At 40.6% G+C, this 12,479-nt stretch overlaps 1 protein-coding gene across 9 annotated transcripts in view; it reads left to right on the top strand.

The window, feature by feature from the left end:
- Positions 1-12,479, top strand: part of TJP2 (tight junction protein 2) — a 138,690-nt gene that overhangs the window by 107,187 nt on the left and 19,024 nt on the right. For all 9 annotated transcript variants that reach the window (XM_017543429.2, XM_017543432.2, XM_037743822.1 and 6 more), the window contains 9 exons: positions 514-617; positions 1,231-1,384; positions 2,984-3,092; positions 3,200-3,333; positions 4,417-4,483; positions 5,305-5,455; positions 9,623-9,731; positions 10,847-11,057; positions 11,762-11,949. In XM_017543429.2, the coding sequence (XP_017398918.1) occupies positions 514-617; positions 1,231-1,384; positions 2,984-3,092; positions 3,200-3,333; positions 4,417-4,483; positions 5,305-5,455; positions 9,623-9,731; positions 10,847-11,057; positions 11,762-11,949 (1,227 nt within the window). The remainder of the gene's footprint in view (positions 1-513; positions 618-1,230; positions 1,385-2,983; positions 3,093-3,199; positions 3,334-4,416; positions 4,484-5,304; positions 5,456-9,622; positions 9,732-10,846; positions 11,058-11,761; positions 11,950-12,479) is intronic.

The following is a 12,479-nucleotide window of genomic DNA, read 5'->3' as shown; positions in this document are numbered from 1 at the left end:
TTTTTTTTTCTTTCCTTCTACTCTATCACCCGCCTTGTATCTCTCTCAGTGGGTTTTTTGGTACTATTTAAGTAAGTTGCAGCAACTCACCATTACCTATACATATTTCAGAGGTATCTTCCACTCTGAAATAAGAATATTCTCCTACATCAGTCACTGTAATGCCATTATCACACTTAAGAAAATTAACATTAATATCCCTTTCATATATAATAATTTCTTTTCAGATTGCTCCAAAATCATGTAATTTGTTCCCCCCCCCCCACTGGATCAGGGATCTATGATGGTTCATACGTTGCATTTGGTTTTTATGTCTCTTTGAATCTAGAACAGTTCCTCTATCTCTTTTGTTTTTTATGACATTGACTTTTTTGAAGCGTTGAGTCATCATACAGAATTTCCTAGATACAAAATTAACTTTATATTTCTTATTTTAAAATAGTCCTATAAACCAGACTAAGTTTTCTGAACAAGTTGATGACATATGTGTATGTTTATGTGTTTGTCTCCTAGAGTATGGTCTCCGGCTTGGGAGTCAGATCTTCATAAAGGAAATGACCAGAACGGGTCTGGCAACTAAGGATGGCAACCTTCACGAAGGAGACATAATTCTCAAGGTGGGTAGATGAGGGCAGAGAACAATAGTGCGCATACCGGTGTTCATAGCCTGCATTTCCACATTCAAGCACCAACACAGTGAGACTTAGCTGCGATGAGAGTCAGTGATAAGACAGAGGTGGCAAGAACAGCATAATGAGATTATTTTTTCAGAAACAACAGACATGGAGGGTTGGAACAGTTGAATGTCAGTTTAGAAAACAAAAACAAAAAACTCCATGAATATTTTTTTCTTTCTTCTTTATTTAAAGTTTAGGTCCTTATTCCCTAAACTAAGGAAAGAGGAGAAGGCAAGTTGGTTGTATATGAATGCTGAATAATTTATAGGTCTTGTCAACGTCTCCAGTCAGGAAACACGTTCCAGTAGTAAACCAAACCATCTTGTTGAGCTTGGAACTTAAATAAATTAGCAGAGTAACTTAAACCTGTGTTTGGGATCCAGGCATGCAGGATTATATTTAATTTAAAGGGCAATTCATTTTTATTAAGTCATCCTAAAGCCAATATCTGAATATCTGAGCAAAGCCTTTACATTTTTAGAAGGGGAAAATATAAATTTTCTACTGTGAATAATTTTATTGCATTTAACATTACCATTCTTCATACACACAGATCAATGGGACTGTAACTGAGAACATGTCTTTAACGGATGCTCGAAAATTGATAGAAAAGTCAAGAGGAAAACTACAGCTAGTGGTGTTGAGAGATAGCCAGCAGACCCTCATCAACATCCCGCCATTAAACGACAGTGACTCAGAAATAGAAGGTAAAGGAAGAGTCTGTAAGCTTAGCTGGAAGTAAGGAAGGCCATTGCTTCCTCATTCTTGTATTTAGTGTAGCTATCCAGTTGGAAGTTAAATGTCCAAGGAAAGCACCCCTTTAAACCTTAACCCTCAAAGGTCACTGTTTGTTATTTGCTTATTAATGTGCCTATTGAAATTAGGTTTTCAATATAAAATTCTGGTGCACTTGCAAACTCTCAGAGAACTATTTATTGATTAGACCACTGAAAGCAAAACTGGTCAGCAAAAAAAAAAAATGTGTGTTTGAGTGGTTCAAAGAACTAAACATATAATTTATATATTTGCAAATTGTTCTTCCTTTATTTATTTTTTGAGATGGAATCTTGCTCTGTTCCCTAGGCTGGAGTGCAGTGGCACGATCTTGGCCCACTGCAACCTCTGCCTCCCTTGGTTCAAGTGATTCTTCTGTCTCAGCCTCCTGAGTAGCTGGGATTACAGGCGTGCGACACCATACCCGGCTAATTTTTGTATTTTTAGTAGAGATGGGATTTTGCCATGTTGGCCAGGCTGGTCTTGAACTCCTGACCTTGTGATCTGCCTGCCTCGTCCTCCCAAAGTGCTGGGATTACAGGCGTGAGCCACCGGGCATGGCCTTAATTGCTTATTCTTAAAAGTGGCTATTAATATTTATAATAGAGAAGACAATTTGGAGGATAGCTAAAACAGGTAGATGCTAAAAAAGAACCAAAATGGCTAATATTATGGCATTCATTAGTTAGCAGTCTACATCACCTCTTCCCTTGTAAAGAGCTATATTCATTATTTGAATATGAATTTTACATAGGATAATATTTTAACCTTGTAAAAATTGCCAATAAAAATAATCACAATATATCCTACTGAACCATCTACTGTTGCTTTTAAGCAGAAAAGTTTAGAAAACATTAAGTTAACCAAGTTGTAAAACAGGCTTTTGTTGATTTATTTTTTAAGGAATTTCTTTATAAAACCTTAAAACTTAATTCAGTTTCCAGTGTATCAAAAGTTGTTGATCACTGTTATGGTGCAGTGCAGGAAAACAAAAAGAGCATGAGGAATAATGCCAGCATACTAGGGGGGTTACCGTTTATTTCCTTGCTACTCAGTATGTGGTCCTCCTCCCAACCCCTGAACCCATCTGCATCTGCCTAATCAGGGAACTGGATGCTACTGCCAAATCTCAGTCTTCCCCCACCGCCCCTCAATAATTGTGTCCTAACAAGATCCCTGGGTGATTTGTGTGCATCTTAAAGTTTGAGAAGCACTGGGCTCCTTGGGAAGAATCAGTGTATGCATCTGTGATGTCATAATAGAATTTTGACTCTTCCACAGCAGTTTTGATGGAAAATGAGACAAAAGAGAAATACACAATTCTAAATTTGCCTTCCCCTTTATTAATTAATACCTTTCCCTTAAAACAAGCACATTTTTCACTGGGGGAACAGTATTAGACTAATAGCACATTTCCTGCCTACCTCACTTCCATTTCCCAGGTTTCCCACCCAGAGAATAATGCAATTTCTCTGGGTAGGAGAATATTTTAAATATTTTATTTGAAAGCCTTTTCTTATTTTTGAAACCAGATATCTCAGAAATAGAGTCAAACCGATCATTTTCTCCGGAGGAGAGATGCCAGCAGTATTCTGATTATGATTATCATTCCTCAAGTGAGAAGCTGAAGGAAAGGCCAAGGTAAGGTGACATGTATTTTCCCTGGTACATGTCATTGTGAATGTACACAGGTATATATTTATGAAATTGTTATCTCATAAGACATTAACATGTGACACATGCTTAAGTTCCAGAGAGGACGCGCCGAGCAGATTGTCCAGGATGGGTGCGACACCCACTCCCTTTAAGTCCACAGGGGATATTGCAGCTGCAGTTGTCACAGAGACCAAGAAGGAACCCACATACCAAGAGGACTCCCCAGGTCAGCCTTTAAGACCACTCGGTTTCACCAGTTGTGTTCAGAATTGTGTGCTTACACAGCCATAACAAAGAGTGAAATCATGTCCTTTGCAGCCACATGGATGCAGCTGGAGGCCGTTATTCTCAGCAAATTGACATGGGAATAGAAAACCACACAGCACATGTTCTCACTTTTAAGTGGGAGCTAAACACTGGGAACATATGGACATAAAGATGGCAATAACAGAAACTGGGGACAACTAGAAGGGGGAAACAACTAGAGGGGGAGATGAAAAGGGTTGAATAACTATTAGGTACCATGCTCACACCTGGGTGACAGGACCAGTTGTACCCCAAACCTCAGCGTCATGCAGTATACCTCTGTAATAAACCTGCATGTGTATGCCCTGAATCTAAAATAAAAGTTGAAATTATAAATATATATGTAAATACATATATAGTACACATATATGTATGTATATATGTATACATATATGTATGTATGTATACATATATATGTGTTTATACACATATGTTCATACATGTATATAGGCACATATAAATAAGTGTGTACTTAATTCCAGAGGGTGGCTGAAAGGGAAGAGAGAAATAAAAAATTATATATGGAAGAGACCTTCCTTTCCCTCTTTTGATGTTGAAAAAATAGAAAATAATAGCCTTGTCTAAATGCCATTAGAAGTGGTCACACGTTGTCGTATTTGATAAGTTGATGTCATTCTCTTCTCTCATTCTCAATCCTGACCTCTTCACCTAACCCTTCCCCACCCTACAATTATCATCATAATTTTATATTCTTAAATATTTAAGGGGAAACTATCATTATTATGTTTTTGAAGTAATTAAAAATTCTATGTTCTTGTACGCCTTGCATTTTAGAGGTTCATTTTTTATCTCTTGTGTTTTGAGAAACTGCTGGTACCTACTGATTCTTCAGAGTTAAACTGCACCTTAGAGACTTGTTTTTGTTTGTGATGACATCTATGTGGCATAGACTTACACTTTTTGCGGATTTTGTGATTTTTATATTTAGAAACACACTTCTGCTAGTCCAGATTGATAACAGTAGATGTTTCTTAATCCATAGCTACTCAACCAAAAGCAGCCCCAAGAACTTTTCTTCGTCCTAGTCCTGAAGATGAAGCAATATATGGGTATGTATTTCAGTCTCTCCTTGCTTTCCCTTCTTCCTTATAGCTCTGCCTCCTTAACTGAAACCCAGAAGAGGAGTGGTTTTTTGCCTAGATGGTGATTTGGCACACTATCAGCCACCTTTAACCAACCCCTATTGCTAGTGCTGATGAGAAAGAGGAATCATTTGTAGGAACAGCAAACTGTGGAAGTGGGTGAACTTTGTGTTGTTAATGTCTATTTATCTGCCTGTCTAGCTGCCTTTCCAGAGTGTTACTCTGAATATTTTTGTTTGCCAGATAAATTCACTCCCAAATAGGTGAAGTATTGCTAAACCATGGTGCCCAGTGATGATTGTACAGATGTGATGGTCCCAGGATCAGCCTGTGTTGGGGAGGGAGGAGGAGTGACGCTGTGCTCTACACTTGCTATTCAGAACTCCTGGTTGAGCAGGGTTTGAGGACAGCAGGCTTATGGATTAGGATCCTGCTTCTTTGTTCCCAGACTATGTCTTTATTTGACAAGAATGCAGTGCAAGCAGGCCTTCTTTTGAAAGAATTTTAGCCCTAACTCTGTCCTTTATTTGCTTTCTCATCTTGAATGAGTTGCTATAAATATTCTATAATTCTGTGTCTTCACCATTAGCAGGGACCTACTGATACTCATCTCATGGTCCCAAGAGATAAAATTGTAGGATATATGAGATATATGTGAAAAACAAGAGGGCTTTGTAAACTGTAAGTCACTCTGTAGCTAGAAGAAATTAAATCTCTCCTTTGCTAATTTTGTTCTCCTTTTTAAAATATACCTCCCATCTTTCTTTTCTGAAACGGACTTATTGCAGCCCTAATACCAAAATGGTAAGGTTCAAGAAGGGAGACAGCGTGGGCCTCCGGTTGGCTGGTGGCAATGATGTTGGGATATTTGTTGCTGGAATTCAAGAGGGGACCTCAGCGGAGCAAGAGGGACTTCAAGAAGGAGACCAGATTCTGAAGGTAAGAACAGCCCAGCTCTGTTTCTAGAAGTTACTTGTAAGGAGTGTGCTTTTCTGGGTGTTCTTTCCGTAAGGGAAGAGAAAGTGGTTCAGCTGGTGAAATAGAACAGCTGCCAGTTTGTTGATGTCCAGCATTGAAGTCTCTGTATTCCTCAAATGGGTCCTGTCTTCTCAGTCCTGGAACCCAGAACTCATCCATGTATCTGTGAAAATTGATAGCGTTTAAACTTAATTTGATTAACGTGAAAACATTGAGACTCTCAGTAAGCACTTACAGGAAAGATTTTTCAAAAAGGTCTTTCTCACTTTTGCTTTTTCACTGTGTTCCCCCTGCCTGCTGTCTATCTTAAGGCAGTGTCCTGTAATTGAACAAAGGTAGATGTTGGCATCAGACTGGGTGATTTGAATTTCATCCCAAGCTCTCGTTAGTTCTGTGACCCTGGTTCACCCAGAGACTTGAGTTTCCGTATTTGTTTAATGGGGATGAGAATACCTGCCTCACAGGGACCCTGGGAAGATCCAGGTAACACTTACAAGGCACCTAGCAGAGTTTCCTCGCACAGAATATCTGATGGTCATTGTCCATTCTTTTTTCTTATTGGAAGATAACAAATAGCTGTAAATAACAATGTTATTTACGTCTAAAATTGTCCAGGAAAGGGAAAGGGAATTCCTGGTTAATCAAATATTGATACTTTTAAGTTACTATGTGTTTGTATAATCTGTTAAAGAATTTAAAAATAACTCAACTTGACATTTGTGTGTGTGTGTGTGTGTGTGTGTGTGTGTGTGTGTGTGTGTGTGTATGGCATTCTTTGTTGACTTCAGAATAAATTTCAAGAACATCAAGTATCTCCTTACAATAAAAATATAGAGTACTATGGAACTATCTGTTTTGACAGTCTCACTCTGTCACCCGGGCTGGAGTGCAGTGGTGCTGTCTCAGATCACTGCAACCTCTGTCTCCTTGGTCCTCAGCCACCCTAGTAGTTGAGATTACAGGCGCACTTGTAATTTTTGTCTTTTTTGTAGAGACAGGGTTTAGCTATGTTGCCCAGGCTGGTCTCGAACTCCTGAGCTCAAGAAATTCGCCCACCTGGGCCTCCCAAAGTGCTGGGATTACAGGGGTGAGCTGGGAACTGTCTTCATTGGAATTTCTTTCTGCTTCTGCAAAATTGCAGTTCTTATATATGTATGAGTTTGTTTTTTTTTTTTCTTGTTAATGTTAGTTAAAAGTCCATATGTAGTAAACTGAGGCATCTGATGGGGGCTTCCAGGCTCCAGGGAGATGGGAGAAAAAAGTTCTAGAATTCTCAAGGAAGCAGGCAGCAAAGTACAAACACAGGCGGTCCCCTTCCTTCTTGGCCCCATTGCAGTAGTTTGGATTTCATTTCTGGAGCCGATGAAGGACATACGTTGATCATGAGCTTTGCAAAACTTTCCAGTGAAATTCTAGACCCTCCTTGGCCCTGGCCAGGATCCTAGAAGACTAAATGTACCTGTGCAACCTCGTGGTGCCGCATGATCCTAGGAAATACCACTCACCAAATGTTACCAATGAAAACCCCATTTGAATGCTGGCTCATACCAGTTTACTCTTGGCATATATGCTAATGAAGAAAAAAGGTATTTTTCCCAACTAGTGTGAGGCCATAGAATGACAGCTAGAAAGTTGGAGCTTTTATGCATTAAGGTTCAACGATAAAATATTTTTGTACTTTGAGGGGGTAGGAGATTTTCTAAATTTTCGGGAAGAAAAGTAGTGAATTCACCTAGAGGCATGGCAATCAGATCTATCTGTAAGTTGTTGTTAGAAGGGGAATGTCACTTCAGATGGATTAAAGAGTCATGGTATCAGCATCTACACTTAAGGTGTTTTGTTTCCTGTTATCACCCTGGCAACAAGGAAGGAACTCTGGGAACTGGTTTCTTTTGCAGTCATCCCATATGGAGGTCAGGCAGTAGGTGGTCCTCATTTCTTGGGTGCGAATAAATTTTCTGTTAACTACAAAAGAAGCATTCAGTTCTAGAAAGGAGTGAAAAAGATTGAGTTTGCCTACCAGGGCAGAGAGCTGCTGCACAATACTAAGCTGTGGCTGATACAGGATCGTCTTCAGGCTCACAGCAGACACAGCTAGACCCTGTAGACTACTAAACAGCGAATCAAAGAGGATATTTATTGGATAGGACTGTTCAATGTAACCTTCAAGTAGAAAAGTGCTGCGCTAGCCTTTTTGCACTCTAATTTGTTTCAGTGCTCCTTTTCATGGCCAAATTGAATATATAAAGTGAGCCTTATACACATGCTAATCTCTTTCTTCTGTTGTGGAGTTTCAAGTGTGGCTCTTTGTTTTGCAAAGGTGATAGCCTGAAGTGTGGAATGAAGGCAAAAGCAGGATATGTGTGCTCCTTATCAATAATGTGCTTTTGTTTATTCCTGCTTGGCTTAGCTACTTCTTTGCTTATCGTTTATTTGATAGAGCTGTCATTTCTCTTTCAGAAACTTTTATGGGATGGAAAAGAGAAAAAAGACTTCTAAGTTTGGTTATTAACCATGTAGATTTTAAAAATGTCGCTACCATGTGTGCTTTGATTTTGACCATGATAGTTTTTGGCTGTTGAAGACTGTGATCGAGACTGATTGAAGATCAATCTCTCCTGGCCGGAGAGATGGACTGAAGGACTTCCAAGGTCCTCCCCCAGCCTTGTGGCCCCATCTTATTTAAATAAATAAATAGAAGCCTATATGGTACATATAAAAGTAGACATATGGCCATATATAGATACAGATGTAAATAAACAAATGACACAAGAAAGGATACCAAAATGGGTTGATCCCTAATTAGGGGACAGAGAGGTACAAATGACGGTACCTTAAATACTAAATATGTTTCAAAGGAAAAGTTAACTCAATTGCTTTAGCAAATCACTTTATTTTAAAAGCACCAAATTAGTTTTAGTCTAATGCCTACTTTCACTTAATCATAAATTTTGGCCTTAATTAAGGCCTAACTAAGGATAAGTTTCTTGTTTAATAAAGCATTACTCGCCGGGCGCGGTGGCTCAAGCCTGTAATCCCAGCACTTTGGGAGGCCGAGGCGGGTGGATCACGAGGACAAGAGATCGAGACCATCCTGGTCAACATGGTGAAACCCCTTCTCTACTAAAAATACAAAAAATTAGCTGGGCATGGTGGTGTGTGCCTGTAATTCCAACTACTCAGGAGGCTGAGGCAGGAGAATTGCCTGAACCCAGGAGGCGGAGGTTGCGGTGAGCCGAGATCGCGCCATTGCACTCCAGCCTGGGTAACATGAGTGAAACTCCGTCTCAAAAAAAATAATAATAAAAAAAAAAAATAAAGCATTACTCTTGTGATTAAAAGGATTCTGTAATTGTCAATGACTGAAGAAAATATTTCATAGGAATTTTATATCTTCTTTTCATTTCTACAGAATATTATTAACATATCAGGTATTTTAAGATGATTTTTGCATTTTGATTATTTATAATTCTGTTTTAAAATAGATTTACAGATATAGAACTATGATTTCAAAATGTGTTGTTCTTTGTGCTACATTTCTATTTTACTTGCTTTCTAACTATAAGGCCGATGCTCTTTAATTTTATAAATGCCTTTCAATTTTATAAACACACGTTAAACACTTTTAGGTGATAGAAGCTGTAGGAGAAAGGTGGAATTGGTCACAATCTTTATTTGCACACTTTTATTTGAACCAGTTTAAAATTAGCGTGAATGCTGGGCCAGCATGTTCATTTGCCACAGACCCTGCCGCTCCCTATTGCATCATAGTTATCGGTTTCATACTTGTGTGTTACTTTCTCAGCCTCCTCTGGGAGAGACTCCCAGAGGAAGAGAGAGAGAAACAACCACAAGCAGTTCTAATCTGATCTGGTGACAGATCCTTGTTTCAATTTCTTATAAATGCGGTTGGCAGTGTGGGGAGGCAGGAATGTTTAGTGATGCCCACATACCCAGGCCCATAGCAAGGTGCTGGGCGGGAGGGCTTGAATAGTGACATTAAGGACTCATTTACATCTTGGTTTTGCTCTGGGCAGGCCCTGATGAAAACAAACAAAAGGCTCAGTGGTACCTTACGGTAAACATCTCTGTTTTTCCTTTTCTTTTTCTGTTTATCCTGTCTAATAGGTGAACACACAGGATTTCAGAGGACTAGTGCGGGAGGATGCTGTTCTCTACCTGTTAGAAATCCCTAAAGGTGAAATGGTGACCATTTTAGCTCAGAGCCGAGCCGATGGTGAGCAGGTTTGGTCTTTTAGTTTAGCCGTGGTGGGGAGTGGGAAGGATGAGAGAGGTGTCTTGGTACCAGAATAGGCAAATCTGGGTATTTAAAAATTGAGATGGATCTCAGCACCTAGTCCTTGAGTCCTAGGTGTGTGAAGAAAATGTGGGTGCCATTTAACTTTCCATAAAAATGTTTTCTATGCATGCACTGAAATAATTTTACTAGATGTGTCAATTTGGAATAAAACTGCCTTCTGAACAGTGATGCAGCCTTACCTTCTGCCTGGAGTTTAACATACGCCAGGTGCAAAGGCCGTGGCTGCTGACCGGTGCCCCTGTCACCCCTGGCCAGTCCGACAAGTTGTTTCACCTTTCCAGGCCTTTCCCATCTGTGAAGTGGGGGTTGACAGTATCTTCTTTGCTTCAGAGCTTGATTGGCAACTGTGTTAATCAACGATCTCCAGAGAAACAGAACCAATAGGAGATACTGGAATCAATAGGAGAGAAAGAGACTTATTATAAAGAGTTGGCTCACATAATTATGGAGACTGGCAAGTGCCAAGATCTGCAGTGAAAACGGGCAAGGTGGAGACTCAGTAGAGCCAGTGATTTAGTTCTAGTCTCAGTCTGAAGGCCTGAGAACCAGGAGAGCCAATGATGTGTAGTTCTAGTACAAAGGCAGGCAAAAGAGCTCACGTCGCCTTTTGAAGGCCATCAGGCAGGAAGACTAGTTCCCTCTTCACTGAGAATGGGTCTGATTGTTATTCTCTTCAGGCCCTCAGCTGATTGGATGAAGCCCACCTGCATTGGGGAGGGTGCTCTTCTTTGCTCAGTCTACCCATTTACATGTTACTCTCATTCAAAAACACCCTCAGAGAAAGACTTAGAATAATGTCTGACCAAATATCTGGTCATTTCATGGCCCGATCATGTTAAAATAAAACTAACCATTGCAGCAAGCCATGAAGTTCGTTATTCGTCCCTGTTCCTGTTGGAGCTGTGACTCCCATAGGGCTTGTGTACTGAATGGAAAGAAGGTAAAAGGGAGATCAGAGATAGGAGAGGCTGTGTTGAGTGTCTAATACTTTTACTAAGCTGAATGCAGCAAATGATGCTCTTGTCTTTCAGTGTATAGAGACATCCTGGCATGTGGCAGAGGAGATTCATTTTTTATAAGAAGTCACTTTGAATGTGAGAAGGAAACTCCACAGAGCCTGGCCTTCACCAGGGGGGAGGTCTTCCGAGTGGTAGACACGCTGTATGATGGCAAGCTGGGCCACTGGCTGGCTGTGAGGATTGGGAACGAGTTGGAGAAAGGCTTAATCCCTAACAAGAGCAGGTAACAGAGATTGTATTTTCACACATCCCTTTTAATACTTCCCCCTGCAGAAAACTACAGAAACCCTCCACACACACTCAAAAGGAAACCCCACATGAGTTCATTACTTGTCATCATCTATTTCTTGTTTATGGGGAGCAGCCTGAACTATAAATAGCCACCAGCTGGTTGGTTGTGAGTAAATTTAGCATCATGTGGTTGGTTGTTACATGTGCTGTTTGAACAGCTTCCTAAGGAGCATCCACTGCCTTGCACCATGTGCAAGAGAGATACTGAATGGCCATAGCACACCAGCACACCTCTTAGAGACAAGGTACCCTTGTCTGGTGCCCAGTCTTCATCCTTGGAAAAGCTTATGCACCTCAGTGAACACTTGGTGTTTGGCTGACAGTGCAGGAACCTAGAAAAGAGACCTGCATTTGATTGGGAGTTCCAGGTGTGTGTACTGTGTACCTGCATATCAGGATGAGCCAAATTTCACATTTATTGCTGAGCCACTTCTGGTAGATTTCATAGAGACCCAGCCTTTTACTGTTCCCATTTAGAAGTCAAGGTCTCCACATTTCCCACCCTCTGAAACTTCTTCATTGTCAAGCCGAGTCTTCTCTGAGCTCAGAAATAAAATTGACTAGATTTGATTAACAAAATGCATGTTTGCTGCATTTCCTGGCTTTGGAGATTGACTTCCCATGGTTTCCTCTCAGAGCTGAACAAATGGCCAGTGTTCAGAATGCCCAGAGAGACAATGCTGGGGACAGGGCAGATTTCTGGAGAACCCGTGGCCAGAGGTCTGGGGCGAAGAAGAACCTGAGGAAAAGTCGGGAAGACCTAACTGCCGTCGTGTCTGTCAGCACCAAGTTCCCGGCTTATGAGAGGGTTTTGCTGCGAGAAGGTGAGGAAGCCACATGGGGCCTGGAAAGGATCCCACTGGGCTCTGAGCCCATTTACCTTCATCTTCAGACTTTTGGTCAAGTTCTAACTTATGTATGTCAATTATGCCAAAGCCAAGCTGAACTGGGGGTGGGAGAAACCACAGTTTCTTTCATTTAATTGTGTTATTAAAATAGAGTTTATAGAGTTGAAATCAAATTCTGACAAGGAGCATGATTTATAAAAAGTGAGCTATTCCAGTTCCTAAATTGAGGCATATTTCTGCAACCTAAAAAACGTTTTAATACCACTGTTCAAAAGTTTTCGCATATTGGCTGGGCACTGTACCTTACGCTTATAATCGTAGTGCTTTGGGAGGCCAAGGTGAGATGATCACTTGAGCTCAGAAGTTCAAGACTAACAGCCGGGCGCGGTGGCTCACGCTTGTAATCCCAGCACTTTGGGAGGCCGAGGCGGGTGGATCACGAGGTCAAGAGATCGAGACCATCCTGGTCAACATGGTGAAACCCCGTCTCTACTAAAAATACAAAA

Source organism: Cebus imitator, unplaced genomic scaffold (assembly GCF_001604975.1).
Source record: "Cebus imitator isolate Cc_AM_T3 unplaced genomic scaffold, Cebus_imitator-1.0 Scaffold155, whole genome shotgun sequence".
Lineage (NCBI taxonomy): Eukaryota > Metazoa > Chordata > Mammalia > Primates > Cebidae > Cebus > Cebus imitator.
The sequence above is the reverse complement of the archived record's forward strand: the minus strand, read 5'-3'. Positions and strand labels throughout refer to the sequence as shown.